The sequence below is a fragment of the Phoxinus phoxinus genome (genome assembly GCF_949152265.1).
Source record: "Phoxinus phoxinus genome assembly, chromosome: 6".
In the NCBI taxonomy this organism is placed as follows: Eukaryota; Metazoa; Chordata; class Actinopteri; order Cypriniformes; family Leuciscidae; genus Phoxinus; species Phoxinus phoxinus.
In genome coordinates this window covers 33,512,194-33,534,937 of record NC_136881.1, presented here as the reverse complement: position 1 = coordinate 33,534,937, position 22,744 = coordinate 33,512,194, and the positions used below count along the sequence as shown (strand labels likewise).

The 22,744-nt window shown below is 37.1% G+C and overlaps 1 protein-coding gene across 26 annotated transcripts in view; it reads right to left on the bottom strand.

The window, feature by feature from the left end:
• mcf2la (mcf.2 cell line derived transforming sequence-like a) overlaps positions 1–21,630 on the bottom strand; it is a 68,400-nt gene extending 46,770 nt beyond the window's left edge. For 7 of the 26 annotated variants that reach the window (XM_079614645.1, XM_079614649.1, XM_079614632.1 and 4 more), the window contains exon 1: positions 2,290–2,680. In XM_079614645.1, the coding sequence (XP_079470771.1) occupies positions 2,290–2,362 (73 nt within the window). In that variant the 5' untranslated portion in view covers positions 2,363–2,680. Of the gene's footprint in view, positions 1–2,289; positions 2,683–12,495; positions 12,780–14,772; positions 15,010–15,866; positions 16,361–20,527; positions 20,675–21,340 lie in introns of those variants that run through there. The other 19 variants (XM_079614633.1, XM_079614644.1, XM_079614627.1 and 16 more) reach the window with 9 other exon arrangements.
• Positions 21,631–22,744: the final 1,114 nt, after the last annotated feature.

The following is a 22,744-nucleotide window of genomic DNA, read 5'->3' as shown; positions in this document are numbered from 1 at the left end:
ATTTGCGTTTGTGGAAGATGCGCACATTTGAATTGTAACGTGCTGATCTACCCGGCCGCACACGAGTTGGCATGCGCTTGATGCATGTCTCAAATCATTAAAAAATGTAAACGTTTGTGATAAAGAGACTGCAGACATGGATAGATCTGAATAAGAGTGACGACGAGAGCTTTATTCGGTATGTTTTTCTGTGCGAACACACACAGAGACACACACACACACACACATATACACGCACACGCGCGCGCGCGACCCGAAGCGTGCAGTTCTGCAGACAGCGCGCTGCGCGCAAGGACTGAATTGAGCTCTCTTTCGCGTCTGAATGGACAAATACACACAACATTATGTCTAAATGTCCGTTTTGGACAGTATTCACGTAAACACAGTCGGTCATGTCTTTACAGAATGTACAATGCATCAGTGCAGTTGGATCTGCACACTCGGTCTTAAAGTGACAGTGCGTAATAAACCTAATGCCTTCTGTACACTTAATATTGATCAAACAACAAAATAAAAAGAGAAAATTCACTGCTCTTTAATATCTTTAATAAGGATTCATTATATTTAATTTATACAAATAAATATATATGAACAATCAAATAATACTTTAAATAAATTTTTTCCAAAGGTGTTTAGCATTTTAGGGCGGGGTTTTTTTTTCACGGTGATATAAATTTAAGTGTTAAATTAGTTTGGTTTTAGTTAGTTATTTTATGCTATAAAACGGGAATGTGACGTCATGATTGACAGCTGTGGCCACGCTACATATGGGGTGAGTACCAAACACTATCTCCTGGTACTCACCTGAGTAACTCACTGAAAAAGTTATGTGCACCCCTGATTATAAAATATACATGTTGAAGGAGCAACTGCAGAGCAACATACTGAAAACCTTTCACCTTAGCAACTGCTCAGGAATGCCCTGGCATTTATCCACAACACTAGCATCGTGACGACGACTTTTGCGTAGGCAAACACAATTCAAATTTCATCCAGAAAATGTAAAACTAGTTAAAATCATGAAAGAACACATATCATCATATAGTGGATCAAATACACACTCTCTAGAAAGAACAGAAACGACTCAAATATAATAGAGACAGTCACACCCCACATACTCTTAATGGCAAACACACAGTGTGTTCTTGGACGCCACCCTATAAATGGTAAAAATACACCCTGCGCCACTCAGGTATCTGTGTTCAGGTTTGACATTTCCCTTATTAAAGCGGCTCTCATTTTGTTCAGCAACTTACATGTCTTATATAGCCTGAGGCCATAGTTACATTGAAAGCAAGCCAGTCTAGATTCAATGGCAAATATTTTCCATTACTTTGCATACACAGTGAAATTTTGTCCATGATGAGCATTCACAGCTAAGACAAAGCCATTATTACCACTGTGCATATTGACAGGCTTGAAGCAAAGCTGTTGAATGTAAAACAACACTTCTGGTGCCAGTCCAAGTGGGTTCTGAAAGTTGGCACAAACCCAGACCAACGCCAAAAGTTACCCATGTGTCCAGAGCCAATGAGCACGGGTGAAACTGTTACGAACCGTTGACCAACTAAACAATTTGCTTCTCACGATCTGAGAGCAAAAAAAGGAGGGAGGGGGGAGTTTACGTTCAAATTCAGGGTCGCAATTTAACTTGCCAGTCAATGAATTGTGGGAAAGTTGAACAAATAACCTTCAGATCAAGGCACTGTATACAAAGAGAACAAGAAGAGTGTGATAAATATAAGTCTACTCAATAGAAAACTGTTTATGTTGAATTGTAAAAATGAATGTTTCACAAATAAAAGCAGCCTTGGTGAGCATAATAAATGACTTTTAGAAAATCTGACATACTGTAAAAAATTATATGATCAACAAGTTATGACAATATATGTTTTTACATTGCTTTAACTCATCAAAATAAGTTAAGAATTACCTTGATTTAGAAGTTATAACTTTAAAAGTCAGTTTAATGTAATTTAAGTTGAAATTACTTAAACATCCAAGTTGATTGAACTTAAAATTAAGGCAGCAACTTATTTTTTACAGTGTACAAGGGAAATGTGCAAACATAAACAGTACAGGGATGTTTTAACCCAAAAAATTCCTAAACTCGCTCTTAAAGTTAAGAAGGAGCCTTACTGAAGTCTACATAGCTGAATTAATTCAACACGAACACAAAAACACCAGACAAACCCGAAAACAAAAGAGCAATTCACAGAGGACACGTCTGACCAGCTTCAATAGATTTAGCCCATTGATACAGATAAAAAGACCAGTTCAGGCCCCTACCTGTCATTACTTTCAGTTGCAGCCATAGTCTGGTAATGTCCTGACAGAGCAGGGACACTCGGTTGAGTTCCATCCCGCTCAGAGTGCACCTTTCCCGGTCACCCTCCTGCCTCAGGTGCCTCTATCTCTGGAGCTTCATCCTCACACAAGCAGCCGCGCATTACCCAGGCTAAACTGTCCGTCAACGCACTTCACATATCCTCATCTCCCAACAGACACGGACAGGCAGACACACGAACTCCACCGGCATCAGGTTACACCCCTCACACTCACACACACACACACAATGTGCAGGTGGAAGCTACAGACGGTGGAGTTAAAGGGAGAAGAAGCCCCAGGGCAGCCGCTTGAACAAACCAGAACGCAATTCTGTAGCGACCTGTGTGTGTGTGTGGGTGTGTGTTTGGTTGGGGGGGGGGGGGGGGGGGGGGGGGAGAGGATAAGCTCTTGCATACGCACACACACACACTCTCTAATCGTCCTGCCGCTAACAGGTTTGAGGGAGAGAGAGCGATGGGGATACGAGAGCAGTTTTCTCTGTTATGCTGCCAGGGACCTGTGGATTAATAATAGACAGCCAATCAAAATACTGTAGCTGGACTGAGGGGCGGAGCAACCAAATCACAGCCGTCTACATTTCTTCATCATCTGATGATGATACTTTAGTCTACTCCATTCAAGTGAATGAGAGAGAACGTTACTATACATTCAATATGTTCATATTGCCATTACAGTCATTTGTATATTTAGTCAGCTTTACTCTATCCCTTTTAATGTTGTATTCTTTTTTTATTGTTTTATGTAATAATTATTTTATTTGTTGTATTTTGTTTGTTTACTTAATATGCACTATTGTTATTTTACTCAATTTTAAATTCTGTTTTTGCCATCCACATAAATAAAGAAATTATAATAATAATAAAATTGAAACAGAAAATGACTACATGAAAGTTCATTGCTAGAATGATTAAAGTAGTTAGTCTTATTTTTCCATCTTGAATTGATCCCTTTTTAATAGTTTTATTATGTAGTAAAAATTAACTTTTAGTTCACTATTACAATTCAACATGAACCCTTTTTAATAACTCTTGGTTAGTTAATGTTATCTTGTTATTTATCAAATATTACATTGTACAAATAATATATTGGTAACATTTTACAGTATGGTCCTACATTAACTATAAATGAGCAATGCATTTGATATAGTATTTATTAATATTTGTTAGCTCAGGTCCATTAAATAATATCAACAGATTTAAAAGATTTTAATCATTTATTAGTTAAATGTTAACTAATCAATATATTAACCACCAATATTTTTTATAAATGTGCATTTTTTTTTAATTTTTTTTCCTCTGCACTGTTCTCACATATGGAGCTGCAGGGGTGCCACACACACAGTTCAACATCTTTTATATGAGAAACCTTTATAGTGTAGTGTCAGGGAGATCGGCAAGCAATCCATAAGAGCAGTGAATGGCCCTGTAAGTCTGTATTCACAAATAGCCTGGGAAAGAGAGAGAGAGACACACACACACATTTGTGGCTGGAGTCTGTGCAGAGAGAGTCTGCTGCTGTGAATTAAACAGCTCTATAGTTCTGCAAAGCCTTTGATAGAACTCAAAACCCTTCAGAGAGAGAGAGAGAGAGAGCGAGAGAGATTTAGACGCATCAAAACAAGCTTTTTATACTTATAAATTAGCAGAACAATAGCAAAGACAGCCAATGTTAGAAAAGTAAAGCTTCACTAAATACATTCTCTAGTGTGCGTACTCTATCCTTAGAGCATTGTGGTTCCTTAAACAACGACACCACGTCATGCATTTTAATGCGCTACACGCTCTTTTCAGACAATATCACAGATAGGTTTACAGAAAGGTGTCTCTGGGAAGGTTTACTTTCCCAGTAACTTTTGTGATATGCAATCTTCACCTCAAGGCTCTCTCATTGCCTGAAGGTCATAGGCCACACACAACAGGAGGACCTTAAAACTGCAGGTCAAGTTCAGACACTCACGCTGGAAATCCCCTGGCTCTCTCCTCTTAGATCTTGTGTCCGTCTATATATACACACTCCATGCTCGTCTGAGACACTCACACTCTACAGATTATTTAAGAGAGGCTGGCTTTCACTTTTAGACAGACATACACAATGTCCCTTTCTGTGCCTTATCAGTAACACTATGCCAGTGAGCTAGATCCCCTGGGCTTTAGTGTACGTAACATGCAAATCTACTTATAAACAGTATCAAATAATTGTAGTGAACTGGAAGTGAAAAACGGCATTGTTTTGTTGCTCAAGTGGCTGCATAGTGTAGTCGAATTTAGTCTATATTTCATAATATAATGAAGAATAATTTAAATAAAGATATCTTATTAATTGTTATAATTAATAATAATAGATTAGATATTATAACATTATTTTTGTATATTTCTAAATAAATTATTCTTAGATGAACTCTAAACTTGCATTAACTAAAGAGGGTCTGATAATTATGTAGCAGTTATTAACCAAAACATTTAAATTAAAAACTTTTGTTAATTGATTTGATATTAGGCTGAAACAAACAAAACAAATGTTGAGGCACTCAAATATCTAACTGGTAAACAAAACAAAATAAAACAATCAATTAAACCTGAATAGTAAAAAAAAAAAAAAAGACAAAAGCGCATAGCAAAATTACAAAAAATTAAACAAATTCAAAAGAAAACGGATCATATAAAAATATAAGCTCCTTTTAAATATAATAATAAAATAATTCTCACACTTCAGTGTAGACATTTAGCTGATAAGCACAGTGGGATTTCCATGTTTTATGTGGAAGTGAGGGTATAAATAAACTGAAAGGAGAAATGAGCCCTCAATGTTTGCTCTCTAAAAGGAATCAAACTCAATTTACTGCCCTTCACACACCCATCACTTTTAACCAAATACCCCAGAAAACATTGAAAGAGTAAACGGCACGAGTTTGGATTTGTTTGATCATGTGACCCAATCATTCTTTGAATTGTTCATGACTCGTTAAAATGATGCACCTCATATTATTCAACAAATTAATTAATCGATTGAATGTGAATGTGAACATATTGTTTAGGAAAACAAAAAAATTAACTATCCTTATGATCATGTTTCTACAAAGCCTTTTTCTAATGTGGTTAGGAATTACTAGCCAATCAGAGTCACACAACTGAGATGGCATCATATTATATCAGCTTCCCAAACTGCATATAAGAAGTTAAACTAGCAATAACGGCAATTTCTGAAGTCAAACTCTACACTTGCCTCATTAATGGCAGCACTTATTCTGAACAAGGAATAATCCGCAACCAGTCGATGAGTCTGATCTCATATCTACAGTAACAGTCTGCTGAACATACAGTGGGATGGGAGTAAAAATAGACTCAAGGCCTATAGATTCAGATAAACGTAGAGTCGAGCAGGAAAGGATACATATGGCCGTCCTTCATAACTCTACAGCACTGCAGAAGTTATAATGAGAAAACCAGAAGTTTGCGCAGACATCCTGTTTCTGGCAGACTGGTCTCCCTGAGCCATTCAGCCGAAAAAGAAACCGATACTTCATATATGCTATTGCTAACATTAGATAGATTGTGTGTAAATTAAATTATGCAACGCACTGTATCTAACAAATCCAGTGATTAGAGAGAGGGAAGCGTCTGATGATGGATTCACTGACATTGTATTTGCCTTTGTGAAGGTGACCAGCCCCTTTAATAAACATAAATCCTATATTACATTGCAGGAAAACAATTAGAAGCCTCTGCAGCAAACATGAAGAACTCCAAAGGGATTGTCAAGTGCCAAATTCACAAAAAAAAAGAAAAAAGGCATTTTAAATGGATAAAATGTGTTAAAAACTACAAGCTCAACCTTTAACCTTAATATCCTTCAAATTATTATTACTATTTTTATTAGTAAGAAACATCTTATAGTATCTATATTAAAGTAAAATACTATATTTCATCAACATTCAGTCCAAAAAAAAAAAACTGTATACAAAAAATTAGTCACCTTATTCAGTGAAAAAAAAAAAAAACGTAAATTTGCTGTAAATAGTTCAAAATGATTGACGTAAACATTAAATAAATCAATGAAAACAATATTAATATCCATAACATTTTTGGTTAGGCTATTAAATGCATTTAAATCATTAGTTTTAACCTTACTATTAATATTATCATTATTGTTATTTATTATTACCATCGGTATTATTGTTTATTATAAATATATTATTATTACAATCTGACTCGTAGTTTATTAGTCTTTATTGTGGCATTTCAGGTGCATGTTTAAGAACTTCTTTTAAACGACCTCTTGTGTTCATTTGAGTCACAAGGGAGCGATGCATTTTTTACTGAGAGCCACTTTTAGGAAAGCACATGATTTTTCGTATCTTAGGAGGAAACAGTCTTTCATAATAGATGTTTTCCTGTAATTCTTGTATTGCTGTAGAAATATATATATATTTTCCCCCTCACTGATCCACAGCCAGATTTCTCAACTCAACCTGAATCTAAAGCAGTTCAAGGCAGAAGGCATAAAAAAAAAAAAATACATTTTATCAGCAGCTTTCGGGAACAATCCTTAATTACAGTCAATCAGCAGATTTGAGGGAAACAAACGCTGGTGTGAGCATATGACTGCAAATTTTCAAATCACTCGAGAATGAAACTCGTGTCAGCTCAACACAGTGATCATCAGACACATTAAAACTTCCTATCAGATGATGTCGCTGGCAAATGTCAGACACACACACATGGCTGGTCATGTGATCACTCTCATCACTCTCTGTGGTGGCTATTTGCATGGGTTTGGTCACAGCAGCACAGCTAAAGATCAAACAGCAACCAATCAAACCCTCAGTTCACTGAGAATACAACAAAGATCAGATCCATGAGATAAACAAGTCTCAAACCACAAAAAACTCCTGGAATCACGTGCCTGTTGACACATACAGTAGATGTTAGTTTGGGGATAGTAGGTAAATGAAATGTGCAGAGCAATTGAAAAAAGAATTGCACACTCTTACACATTACAACAACAAACTATAGATACTTTTGGTAACACTTTACAATAAGCTCCCATTTGTTAACATGAATTAATGCAAAAACTGAACCTTAGAGAGGTGGTATAATGCCCTTTTCACAAGATGTAAAATAAGTCTTTGATGTCCCCAGAGTGTGTGTGAATATTTAGCTCAATATACCCTACAGATATTTTTTTATAGCAGATTAACTTTTTGAGGGTGAGCAAAAATGCATGGTATTTGTGTCTGTCCCTTTAAATGCAAATGAGCTGCTGCTCCCAGCACAGGGGGCGGAGCTTCAACAGCTTGTGTCATTTTACCTCACACAGACATGGATTGATAATAAATTTCAATGTTTATGTTCAAACCGGAGTCAGACAATAATGGAGAGACTCAAGAAGAAGTGTCAACAAAGCAACAGGACATTTTTTAACAGTTAGTTGATACATTTATGTAGTATCTTCTAGTCATTTATTTTTTATTGAGCATATTCGGTCATGATAATCTATAAATTGTGTTTCTATAAATGGTTTATGTAAATTTTAAACTAACCTGGGAGGAATGTTGCAGCCGTTTGTTGTAGTCCTTAAAAAACTATCTCTTTAAAAGCAAATATCTCCCTTTGCTTTGAACTTTGAGCGTTGTAACTTTGAAGATGTTGTTTGTCAAACAGCAACATTACACACTAAATTAAAAAAGTGAAATCATAATCAACCACCCCTTTAAACACAACCTAACAATTGATTTTTAAAGCATTTATTAACCATTGTTAATATTAGTTAATAAAAATGTTCATGTTAGTAAACAGCGCATTAAGAGGTGTGACATTTCTGAAACACGCTCGAAGCAATTATCCAATCAGAACACACTGGTCCAGCCGACCAATCAGAGCACATTGAGCTTTTCAGAAGATGCGGCTTCAGACAGGAACAAAACAGAGCGTTACTGACAGACTGGGAAAAGAGGTGGACACGGAAACTAGCTCTAACCGCTTCAAACTATTCTAGTAAACCCCCCAAAAAAGAAAAGGGGCATAATAGGTCCCCTTTAACAAATGAAACCTTATTGTAAAGTGTTACCATACTTTTTATTGCCAAAATGGTCCAAAAAACCCTGATGAACCAGTTTTATTTTGTGCTTGCTCTTTTGATCACCAAGCCTATAATGAAACAGGAAAGCTTAAATAATCCCAAAAGACAAAAGGTCGTTTTCTGTCAAGCACCTGCAAAGAAAACAACCATGTTGTAAGTCCCAGGAACACACAGAGACATGAATACAACACCGTCCATGGCTCCACAGGATATTACTATGACAACATGTCTGGTTTATAACAAAACAGCAAACAACAACAACAAGGATGCAAGAACTTCCTCTTCAGGCTCTGAAGCTACAAGGAGAGAGTGGAATTTCCTTTTTATAATTAAAGTAAAATCCCAAAGATGAGGAGAAAAGCAATGAAATGCTCTGTCATAAGATCAGGCATTTCCTTTGAATAACACACTAAGTAGTTTACCAATCTCTTATTTCGTCTAGTCTCACTTGTTTTTCTTGATTCGTTCCGTCTCCGGACATTCGGTCATGCCAGTGGGACAATCTCCCATCATTAACCTACATCAGTGTCGGCAGTCGTCACGTTCTCTGGCATGTGGACGTCTGGATGACCGTTAGCAGTAGCGGTTAGCTATACTCGGGGGACATTCATGTCACCACACCCCCTTATCGTCCAGATTTAATCAGCACAGACACTGTAACCGAATCACAGTCTGTTTAGGGCTCTGCTTCATCCCCCATTCCCTGTCTGAATTATCCATGCTTACTGTTGGTGGTTTAAAATGTACACAGTTTCACCAAACAGGAAGACTTTAGCAAATACTGTGTGTGTTTATATGTCTGATTTTTCTAAACCTGGAAAACTTTAGAAATCCATTGTCATCGTTTACGTACTCTCATGTCATTCTAAACCTTAATGACTGGCTTTCTTCTGCGGAACAGAAAAGATGATATTATGAAGAGAATCTCAAGTGTTTTAGTCTCCAATCAAAGTCAATGGGGTCCAAAATATCTTCTTTCGTGTTCGTAGAAGAAAGTCAGTAAATTATGACAATTTGTTTGGGTGAACAATCCCTTTTAATAATAAATACATTTCTTATTATGTAAAAATGTGCATAATTAAATTAATTTAAGAATAACAATACAGAAGTCCACACATAGAGATCTCCACGTAAAAGACGGGAAAGAAATGGGTAAAAATTGCCCTACAATTAATACAATTTATAGGCTGTTTAGGTATGTAAAAAGACTGGGTTGTTAAACAGAAACAAAATAAATAAATACATACCGGTATACATATTGATCAGCATTACAATAAAACCAAGTTATTTAAAAAAAAAAAACTTAATACCATACAACTAGTTATAATTTCAGACCGACTTCTTCAAATCAAACTGATAATGGGTATAAAAATAAGAGGATGCTGTTCAACACCTCACACTTATGAGGAAAACCCCAGAGCAAATGCAGAAATAATTAGCAGCTGATCGTGGAAAAATGTTGGTTCATCAACCACATGCAAGTCTGCGTGACACAAACACACACAACCAACAATAACGAGAGGAAAAATCTTTTAATGATTTCCTCTAAAATGACTGAATAACATTCATGCCTCTAAACACATTCATGCAAACAGTGAATATCTGTCTCTGAAAATCATAAAAGCCTAAGTGTGTGCACACACACACACACCAAAACAAGTATGAATTTGCAAGAGTAGCAACCATACGGAGGCCAGTGGCTCTAATACACACTGACAGTAAAGCCAAAGGGGACATGGTCATAAAGTCAATGAAAAATTATGACGAGAGGAGATAATGGGGACAGTGGTCGGTAGATTTCTGCAGAGTAAAAAAAAAAAAAAAAAAATGCAATTTAATAATGCTTTCTGCTATAGCCATGCATATATTGAATGATAGAACAAATTATATAGATAAACACACACATATATATATTTGTGTGTATATGTAAATTATAATGATGCCCACACAAATCTACGGACAGATGGATATTATTTAAATATCATTCAATCTATTAATGCTCTAAATAGTTCATAACGCTCATATTGGAGTCAGCTTTTGATCTGTCAGTGCTGGTGTCTGAAGACAGTAAAGCCCACGCAATAATATTTGCTTTAGTACATACACTACAACATTGGCTGTTTCGATAAAACAAGTATTGCGGAGTAGATGAACTTTAGAGAGGGCAGACGTTTACTCAGAGCAAACAAATATGAGGAAAAGGCTAATGGCTAAATCAAAGAGAGAAGGTCACAAGGCTACAATGCAGATTATATAATTTACTGTAATGTATAGTGGATTAGTACTGATCTGCATTACAGATACACGTCTAAAAATGGTACAAAACCAACTTGAACACAATTCACAGGGATTTATGGTCTTGTATAAGCATAGCTGCAGCTCTCTACAAAGTGTGTTTATTGGCAGTTTGTTGTTGCACTGCCTGTGTTCCCATGAGAGATGACTCCATAGCTTCAGTCTCTGGTGATCAGCAGTACAAATTAATGAATGCACTTGCACACAGCTCGCTCAACCAAGCCAGAATGGCTTAAACAGCAGAAACCACAGGCACATGCTGGATGCTCAGAGCCAAAATGGCCGACACGGTTGATTATCAGAGGCTTCATGAACCAGGCGAGCTGATCCAAAACAAACAGTGTAGACCAAACCTAGAGTAGTTTAAGATCAACCCTCCCTTCTGAACTGTGTCCTCATAACACTATAAGCAAACCTCACCAACCCCATAGACAAATAAAGACATGCTCTGGACTTGTATCCTCTTACCGCTTCAGTGGATCATGTGTGTTATAGAGGAGAGCTCAGTCTTTCCTTGTTTGATGTTGTCCCAAAGCAAAGGTTATGTAAATCACTCAAGCAACACAGAGACAGACCATCAGAGAGAAGAGAAGCCCATGGAAGAACCACACCCACAGAGGAACATGCCAGCAGGTGCATCTAATTACAATATCCTGTCTACAAATGTGTGGAATTGGGTGACAAGCGGAATGTCAGATGTTTCAATGGATAAGGACAACTTAGCTAGATAACCAAACTAAAAACATGTTATTTCTTAAAGTCCTAGTAAGTTTTAAAGGAACAGTTGACCCAAAATATTTGTCATTGAGGCTGAATGTCATTCCAATTCCATAAGCTGTTGAACACTAAAACATTTTGGACACTGGAAGAATTGCCTTTCAACAGAGTCACAAGGGGCTGTCGAGCTCCAAAGAAGGTCATAAATCGACTATCAAATTTGTAAAAATGGTGCATTAACATTATTGCCATGCCATCAAAAAGACATTGGTTGTCACATGTGTGGTAACCATGTGACGTTTCATTTTAAAAATTCTGGAAACAAATGAGAGCTTTAGGGGAGGGTCAAATGGGGGCAGTGACTATCAGAGGACTTTTTATTTTGTCCTTTTTTGGAGCTTACCATGTTATTGTTTAATAACACTAAATCTAAAATTATTCATTTCTTGTTAATTGAAATAAAGCTGCAATAAAATAAAATATAAATATTAGATGGAAAAACTTAATATTAAAAACTTTTGTAAAAAAAAAGTTGAAGTACTTAAATTACAAAAATATATATTTTTTAATAATTAAAAGGACAAATGTACATAAATAAAAAAACCTAAAATAAAAGTAAATTTTATCCCCTAAAAATAAAAGCTAATTCAATATAGTATAAAATTATAACAGTATATCATTAATACTAAAATAACTCTGTTGCTAAATATGGAGGATTGTAGTAAAAGCTATAAAAATAATTATTCAAACATGTGTAGCATATTATAGCAGCATATACTGGATTGGAACAACATGAGGATTAGTAAATAAAAAAATAATTTGTATTTTTAGGTAACTATTCCTGCAGGTGAAATACATTCAGCTTGTTAAACCTGACAGCGTATCATCATCACACAACCATGCGGATACTAGCACATATTCAAATGACAGATGCATTATCACACTAAAAACATCCCATGAAACATCACCACCGCCAACAACATCATGCATCATAATAATACAAGTGCCACACAAACACTTCTCATAATCTCAGCACATGACATAAGAGGAACTTACAGATCAGCTCATCGGAGCAAACAATGAACCTGTAGAAACTTTCCATTTCCTCTAAAGGGATCTTCACCACGCTCTTGCAGTTCTCCGGGGGCCGGAGCTGCGTCCCAGCCTCCTCCATCAGGATCATTTCACCTCCTTCACTTAGTCTCGATCTGCCCCGCTGATCTTACCTTCCTCAGTCATCCTCTCTTTTACTGTCACATCCTGTCTGTCCTCACATTGCAAATATCCCCTCCCTGAAACATCTCGATCTGTCTCTCTCTCTTTCTCTCTCAGGTGCGAGTGCTGCAGTCAGGAACGTGACACTGTTTTATAATCACGCCCATGTAAAACACAGGTAACGCCCCACAACAAAGCCATTCTGCATGCATTTACTCACTTGATCACAAACACACAACACATCTGTCTCTTATCTATGATTTGAGAGGCAATGTCATATCCATTTGCATTATCATCAGACTTTCAATAAAACACAAAATAATATTTTTGGTTGCTCCTTTGGGGGGCAGTTTACACTACACTGTTTTTAACTAAAAACTGTGTATGCGTTTAGGCCATTCCTTTACACGACAATGGCGTTTTGGGGGCCTGAAAACGCAAACTTTTGAAAACGGGAATCAAAGTGAAACGATACCGTTTCCATGTAAACTACAAAAACAAGAATTTGTGAAAGCGGTGACGTTCGGCGCGTGTTCCAATGGACAAATTTGAACTGTCAATAAATATCTAAAAATAATCAAATTAATATGTGGATAGATTTGAGAGTTTGAGATCGCTTCTAAAACTCTAGAGGAGATACTTGAGATTACTGAGGTATTTTTCTCATTTGAAATACATTATCAGTTTTTTATCTCTAAAAATCATACAGTAAAAATTTGTTTAAAAAAATCATACAGTAAAAAAACAGTAAAATTGGTTAAGTTCCCTTACGAGAAACTAAATCAGATCTAATGGGAAATTCCATGTCATTTTAAAGTCAAATACTGGAAGTGAAAAATATTTTGGAAGTAAAAATAATTCACAGTAAATAATTTACATCTTTAAAAACAGAAATGTTGCTACCATATTTTTTTTTACAGTAAAGTTCTTGCAACCACAGCTCCCATTTTAAAGTTATTTTATTTTTTTAAAGTCTAAAAATGTCAGCATGTCAGAATACTTCTCATAGCCTCAGAAGTCATTTCAAGGTCTCAGAGGTGAACCAAACACATGTACCTGATCGTGGGCTCTGCCGCGTGCACCTGGGTTGTGTCCTCCCAGGTCTGTGAAGGAAACAGCACACCGTTTCCATTTCTGACTATCAGGATCTACTTCTCACAGCAAACACACACACACACGTAAATGGACCCAGTACTGCTTCACGACTTTAACCGCTGTCCATTATACTTTGACCTCGCGCAAACCGCTCAAACCTGCAGCTGAAGTTAACCATTACCAGACACCATTACAACATACGGCAGGTTGCAGAACTCCACGTGGCTATGATTTATACAAAGAAAAGTAGAGCAAAACATGGCAGATCATCAAATATATCTCAAACTGTAAGTATGAGCAACCGGGTTATATAGTTCACAAAAACCAAACCCATAAAAAACATGTTGAACTACTTGAAATAGAAAATAAATGTTAACTGAAATAAAATAAAATATTTTATTTTAGCGGGTTGCCAGGGCAGCATTTCATTTAGTTTAACTTAAATTGAAATAAAAAATTAAACTATAAAGAGACAATAAAGACAGTAACTATTAAAAAACAACAAAAACACAACACAATTGCTAAAATTAAAATGGGAAATATAATACATATAAAAATCCAAATTCAAAATATTAATTAAAATGTTAACAGTGTCTCAAAAATGGTACTAAAATAATATGGATAAGCAGTTTTTATAGTGACGCTTGCCTTAAAAAAAAAATACACACAGGCAATCGCTGGAAAATTGGACAACTGGTGCTAGATGGGGTGTATAAACTTCATATTCTAATAATAAAAGACTTTGAAGACTATATGCTAAAGCTGGTCTGAGATCAGTCTAAAAAGATGTGGAGATCTGAATATGACAGATAATGAAGTTCAAAATAAACTCATCTGCATAGCGCTGATACGGAACAAAAGAGTGTGTGACAGCCTCACAAGGATGCCAGGAGTCGTTTCATATTAAACACACAGAAAGTCAAACATCAAAGAGCAAACACACACAGACACACTGAGACTTAAGCGGCATCCTATTAAGAGCAAGAAGCAGACACAGAGAAGCTTAAGATCAGATTTACTCACATTTCGGGATGTCAGACATCTGTTCCCCAGTACAGATAAACTGTCCTTGTCTTGTCTTGAGTGTGAGTGTGTATTCTCTAGTCTGTCCACTGTATTCTGTATGCAAAGCAATGAATGCACTTCTTCAGTTTGTTACGAGTCGGTATGTGTGTGATTTTTATTTGACAATATTTATACGTCTCTTGTGCCACGCATGTTCCCTAAATATGCCAGTTCAGCTCTGTGCTGAGACGCATTGGTTTACTGTGAAAACAAAACTTTTAGCACAAAGTGTCTGAGCGAGAGAGAGAGAGAGAGAGAGAGAGAGAGAGAGAGAGAGAGAGAGAGAGAGAGAGAGAGAGAGAGAGAGAGAGAGAGAGAGAGAGAGAGAGAGAGAGAGAGAGAGAGAGAGGATGTCTGTCAATGTGATCTGGGCAATGGGCCATCCACATGCATCTCAATGATGAGAGAGAAATCCCACAAGGAAACCACCTTTCAACTTCACACACACAAATAAATGGACAAATATTCACTTACATTGGCCCTAAAAATGATATGACAATTCAAATGTATACATTTCCTTTCATCAGACTTTTTGGGGTCACAGTATGTCCAAGAAATAGTTCACCCATTCTGTTCATCATTTACTCATCCTCATGCCATTCCATACCTGTGTGGCTTTCTTTTTAAAAAGGAGATGTTTTAAAGAATGTGCATGTCGATCCTTTCCATGCAGTTATAATCAATAGAAACTGGAGCTTTCAGGCTTCAATGCCTTAAATTTATAACCTAAATGCTTCATTTTTGAAGTCTGAAAGCTTCCGTTCTCATTCATTGAAACTGCATGAAAAAGTTCAACTGGTATATTCTTCAAAAATTCTGCAGTTGCACAGAAGAAAGACATATGAGTTGGGAATGATATGAGGGTGAGTAAATGATGGCTAAGGTTTCATTTTTGCCTGAACTATTCCTATAACTGTCACAAAGAAGTGTCCTCAAACTGAATGACTCACAAACTAACAGACTCAGTCAGCAATTTCCATCCTGTTTCCTCAGCAAAACCATCTGAAAGCAGCTACACCACACATGCACACACTGATATTCAGTTCTCTCACCGTTCCAGTCTCTCCAGGAGCTCTTGCGGCTGAAGGTTGTGAAAGGAGAGAAGGGGACTCCCTGTAAGACTGTAGCCGATAGGTTGTAGAGGAGCTGGGTCAGCCGGGACAGGATCCGCTGTGGGGCGTCCTGGCCCTCCTGAAGAAACTCGTTCAGAGACATTTAAACGGGTCCCTAAACCAGTCTCAACAGGTCTCGGCTCGGCCTGAACCAGCCCAAAACCAATTCAGATTGATCCACATTCGGTCTAATGCTAAAACAGTCCTGCGATCTGAACTAAGCAAGACCAGTAAAATCCCAAGCCAGGACGACCTGATCCAAGAGAACGCCGGGAAGACTACAGCAGTCCTGGTCCCAGATAGCTTCCTCTGTCAGATGGGACCCGCAGAGAGATGTATTTCGGACCTCCTGTTTGTAAGGAAACAACCCCGGCATTCATGCAGGCTGTCGCAATAAACACACGTATTCTTGCAGAGGAGAGAAGAAGAGTGGAAGAGAGGGGAGGGAGAGTTTTAGCACAAATCCCCTTCTGCTCTGCTAATTACACACAGACACACACACACACACACACACAATCATACGTAGACTCTAATCTCCAGCATTCTTGTGCGCCACTTAGGGGACAAACTGACTAACTTTTTCTAAACAGAAACAAAACCTCTAAATGAATCTTAACCTTTTCAAAACTAATGCTCTACAAACAAACATACAAACAAACGAATCATTCTTAAATACCAAATCTGAGAGTTAATTGTGGTACTAGAGGAATGAGAGAATAGTTGACTTACCAGCTTGTGATATAGTAAGATGTATAACGTTAGGTGAGTGTGTGTTTACTTCTGGGAACAAATATGACCAGAAGTAAGCTAAACCTAACAAAAGACAGATAGATAGATAGATAGATAGATAGATAGATAGATAGATAGATAGATAGATAGATAGATAGATAGATAGATAGATAGTTAGAACAATAGATAGTTCTCTCTCTCTCTCTCTGTCTGTCTGTTTCTCTTGCTCTGATTCTCTCCCTCTTTCACCCTTGTTACTGTCTTCAGAGAACACAGAGAAAAGAGGAGAGAGGGAGAACCCGCCTGCCAAGGTTTGGGCAAAGGCCTCCACAGCATGTAATTTAGGCCTCTAGTTTTCATCCTATTACCACGGTGGAAGCAACCCTACAGAAGAAAACAGCCTCCTCTTGAAAGACAACAGAACCCGTTACCACGGCAACCCTCAGACACTCTGCAGTATTTAGAGCCAATAAATACAGCGATAATAGAGGTAAAAGTGTATAAATGATGATGTAATATCATAAGGCTGTTAGTATTGTATTTTACGCTTCCGCTTGTGGCTAACCTGAGCTGGAACATCAATGCTTTTTAGAGGCAATTAAAAATAATGTTACTGGTAAAACATCTACCGTACTATTAAACAAAAACTAGATAGATGATTTGATGTTGGCTTGACAAAGTGGTCTGAATGAATAGTTTTAAAATAAGCTTGAGATTTGAAGGTTGTACTGTCAGAGAGACATAAAGTAAGTCAGATGAATTAAGGAAAACAAAATAAAATCTCAAACAGACCATTAGACTCCCAAGAAACCATATAAAAACCAGTTCTGTCCCTAAAATCCTTTTGAGACCCAATTAGACCTCATAAGATCACTAAGAAACCACATCAGACCACCCAAAATGACAATTAACCATCGTTTGATTATGATAAAAGTGAAGTAACCATGTTTTTTGGCGGATTGAATATCATTTGTAGGCTATAACCACAGTTTTACTACAAATACCATGGTTAATTTGTGGCTACCATGGCTTAACTTTTATTTGTAGTAAAGCCATGGTTAAATTCAGAGGTGGAAAGTCCAGGTTCAGAAAGTAAAAGTCCTCCTCAGTATTTTGTTCCAATCACCTGGATTTGCTAATTAGCACAGTTTTTCAGCCAGGAGATAGAACTAATTAGTGAAATCAGCTGACTGAGTTCATGGGTGGAATAAACATATGGCAGGACTTTTACTTTCTGACCCCTGGACTTTCCACCTCTGGTTAAATTACAATGTTTCTAGGCATTGGCAGATGTAGGTAACATGTTTTATTGTTGCTAACCTGTTTCTAGCATTCTTTAGCATTTTCTTAACATGTCGCTAGGATGTTTTAGCATGATGTTAGTAAGATGCTAGCATGCTTTATCCCATCCCCAGTACAATGCTAGCATGTTAACACACTGCTAGCGTGTTTTAACATGTTTTAGCATGATGTTAGTACGATGCTAGCATGCAATCCCATCCCCAGTGCAATGCTAGCATGTTAACGCAATGCTAGCATGTTAACACACTGCTAGCAGGTTTTAGCATGTTGCTAGCATGTTTTAACACATTTGCTGTTTCTCATTTCAAAGGCTGCGCCCTCCAGAGGCCACATCGAGGCTGCCTCATTTCAGATCCATTATATTCCACAGTAGGAAATAAATTACAATATTTACCTCAGGAATAACAGTGAATTTATAATGGTTACTTTTCTGAAATGATACATCCTCGATGACGTATGTCGACGACAAATGCAACCTCAGAAGGACGCAGCTTTCAAAATGAGATCCAGCTATTGCTAGCATGTTGCTATAGTATGTTTTAATGTGTTGCTAGCATAATTTAGCACATTGCTTGGATGTGAACATATTTTTGCATGTGTATAGCATACCGAGTCGGATCACCCTGAAGGTCTTTGTCAAGCCAACATAATATATAGCTGTGTGTAGCATTCACTCAAAAATGAAAATACATTTAGACAGTTATTACAATTCAGATCTGTGATCACCTCCTAATATAACTGTCACTGTGCGGGGAGATGTAGATTTCGAGATAAGCTAGATTTGCACAATGGGTGACATTTAGAGTGCAGGCGTTATGTCGTGTGTGACAGAGAAATTGTGAATATGAGCAGACAGCTGTGGGCCAGCATTAGCTCTTTGGCTAGACCAAGTTTTAAACACCTAATAAACACTAGCCAGTTCCTCTTGAAGTTTAAGGCACAAAATGGCGCAGTGGACAAAACTGCTAGCGTGGTCACACACAAACACAAGCTTTTTCCAAGTCGGCATTTCAACATTTGTTCATGGGTGAATCAACTCGGTTTTGCAAATTGAATCAATGGTTGATGTATCGCAACATTGGGTTGGTGGGGGCTTTCCATTTACTTCTACTGTTTTTAAACTGAACTGATGAAATTTTATATCCGTTAGCGCTAAACCTATAACTTTAATATAATCTTTCTGTATTTTTTAATTTCCAGGAAGACACAAAAATGTTTACAGCAATTTGGTCCGCACAATAGTTGGAATCATTTGTTTTGTTTTTCTTTTAAAAACATTGTGACCACAGCTGGAATCTTAAATTCGCTTCAATTCATTTAAAACAAAATAAAATCTAATAAATTAATGCTACCTCTGCTGGTTATATTATAACTGGGAGCTAATGATAACTCATTTTGTCGAGCTTCAGCAAATAAGTGAGTGTGGGAACATGCACAGGTTGAGTGTGAGTTCACCACAGTGTAAACAGTAACATGTATCTTTATACACCAGAACACTAAAGGCCAAAACCTCTTGACTAAAGGATGACCCATTTATAGACATATAATATTTTTGAAAGACCATGAATGTGAGAAAGGGTGTTACTACGCTTTGTGCGTTTGCTGCTTCATTGTGCCGGTGTGTGTTTTCAGCTCACTGCCAGTGGCAGACTGCTCAGATGTAGGGAAATAGGACAAACCGAATTCCTCGAGAATGAGAGGAAGAAGACATCATAAAAACACTGATAGGGTTACTCGTCATCACAGACATAAATGAGAAAGAGCAAGAGAGAATCTACTATTACAATTTGTAATTTAAAAAAAACAACTGCATAATTCTAACTCTAATTCAGTTTTCAAATTTAATATTTAAAATTTTAATTCAAAATTCACATTTAAAATTTGCGCATCACTCCGGGTCAGTCTGTGTTGCATTCATCAGTTTTTTATTTATGAAATATGAGAATACCCTGCCTTCTTCAAAAACAAGAATGCTTTGTTTTTGTGCTTTAAATATCCGTGCAGCTATAGCAGCGGATGACTATTATTCTTTTACATGGAACTGAGGAAGAACTGATGAAGGCACGGTTTGATCGTTGGTTGACCAATCAGTGTGTACTGTATGTATATATATATATATATATATATATATATATATATATATATAAACAATTGAATGCAACATACTAAATGTTTAGTTAAAATGTCAAAAAATCTAAGTCAGAATTTAATTCTAAGTTTAAAACAATCCCAAATACCAATTTCATATTCTAATTGAAGTTAAAATGTCATAAATCTAATTAGAAATGTTGAAAAGTTCATTCAGACTTCAAAACTCAAAATCAAAAAGGCATATAAGTGATGCCAATCAACAGCAACAATCCTGAGCAACGGAAAATAATAAAGGTCTAACCATTACAGCTGTTTTAGTTTCACAGGTTGGAAGGAATCGTTTATACAACTCGTTCTCAGCAAATATTTACTAAAGCAAAGACAAACAGAAGCTGCAAACAACCTTGAGCTACAGTTCCCATCTTTCTCCCAATACCATTGATTCACACACACACGCGCACACACACAGCTCCTCCTACCGATTTTCTGTACGATAACAGTGAGTCGTCTGATGAGCTCCTCCAGAGAGTCCTCTCCCATCTTCACCCACAGGATCATGATGAGCAGGACACAGAGAATCAGGAGCAGCGGAGGCACGCAGCACTGCTGTTCAGGAGAGAAGGATCCTGAAGAGGGGAGAGAGGAAGCCGTCTCGCTGCTTAAACCAGCCCTGCTGCAAGAGATGCTGGAGAGAGAGAGAGAGAGAGAGAGAGAGAGAGAGAGAGAGAGAGAGAGAGAGAGAGAGAGAGAGAGAGAGATGTGGCTCAGCAAAGAGGCAAGGATGAGACAGCAACACACTGACACACATACACGCACTCAAGCTCTGCATCAGCCATGCAGTCAACACACACACACACACACACACAGGTAAGCGAATATGAGTGAGTTTAAGGTCACTACATGATTCTATGGCAGCAATGCATGCATAGACTGTGAACATGCATGTGCTCTAATTTATGCATAACTCTCTCTCTCTCTGTGTGTGTGTGTGTGTGAGAGATATGTCATATTAATTTATTATCCTCTCTAAAAGCTAGAACAGAGTCTGAGATAATAACAAATCACATGTGATAGGACTGCAGACATCTGAGGGCAGTGCTTTATAAATCATCATTAAGGTCATGAAAGGACATTTGTGTTTATTCTGGGTTAATTCAGTTATTTTTTTATTCTGGTATGTTGTGAGCATATTTTAATAAATATTAAATGACTCACATTCTTTCCTACTGTTTAAAGCAAATATCTACATAAATGTAGCACAAAGAACCATGGATGAGTTAGTGCTGCATTACCTGTATCATGTCGTAGGTCTACCTCGAGAAGAGCCCAGATATTATCTGTAGTTTTGGAACATGGCGACATCTTGTGCTCGAGAAGCAGAATTACAAGATGAATGACATTGGCGTTTCCGTGGAGAGTCATTATTGCAAAATAAACCACGATAGAACTGCCGTTTGCCCGCTTATGATACATGCATATAAAACATTAATTTGTTTTAAAATAGTTTAATCTTACTTGTAGATTAGCCTTACGCTAAGTTAAATACAGTTACAGCTTTCGGCCTAGCAACAAGATCACTGGTCTGCAACATTAATACTAATCTGCGATCCAAGTTAGTTTATATGTGAACTAGTTAGTATATTAAGCTACAATGTGTCTAATATCTATATACTAACAAAAAGTCCCCTTTAGAAATATGCAAATTAGCACCGTTCGCCAGTCACAGCATCCTTAAAAACGCTTTAAACTCAGAACAGTGGAGAAAGGCATTCATCATAACATCGTAATATACATCACATACATAATTCACCCTCTATATTGCTATAATTGTACCCGAATTTCAAATCTTCATATCAAAAGAAAAAAATAGCGGGATACCAAGCTGGCTTCTCTTGAGACTCCCCTGCTTCCCGCCCGTCCGTAAGTTGATTTGATTGGTTACAACATATTTATGACGTATATAATTGGGGTGATTTCAAACTGCAATCTTTTTTTCACTGCAGTTTTAAGGAGAAAATACTCAGATATGATGTTGATGAATAAGAACATGGTTTGTCTTAAAGGGGTCCTATAATGCCCCTTTCACAAGATGTAAAATAAGTTTCCGATGTCCACTGAGTGTGTATGTGAAGTTTTAGCTTAAAATACCTCACAATATTTTTTTTATAGCATGTTAAAATTGTCACTTTATGAGGGTGAGCAAAAAAAGCGCCGTGTTTTGTGTGTGTCCCTTTAAATGCAAATGAGCTGCTGCTCCGAAGCTTCAAAAGTTAGTGTAGCATCTTCAATTACCTCACGCACACACACACACTGAAAATGTAAGAAACTTTTGGCCTTTTATGTTCAAACTGGAGTCGGACAAAGATAGGGAGACTCAAGAAGTGACAACAAGTAGAATGCAACAGGAAATTTCAGAATGGTTAGTTGAAGATTTTATGTAGCTGATGTGCAGTTAACCTTCAAGTTCTTCTAGTCATTGATTAGCATATACTGTCATTGCGTTCTGGGGGCGGGGTTTATGTAAATTTTAGGGTTAGTGATGTCAGTAACCCGTGAAGCTTGACAAGCGATTTCTGTAAAATAAAATCTCACTTTGCTTTGAACATTGTAACTTTTCAGAGGTTGTCAAAAAGACATAAAAAACAATTGTTTTGTTGATACTAGGATGAAGTTAAAACTCTTTAATATTACATTTA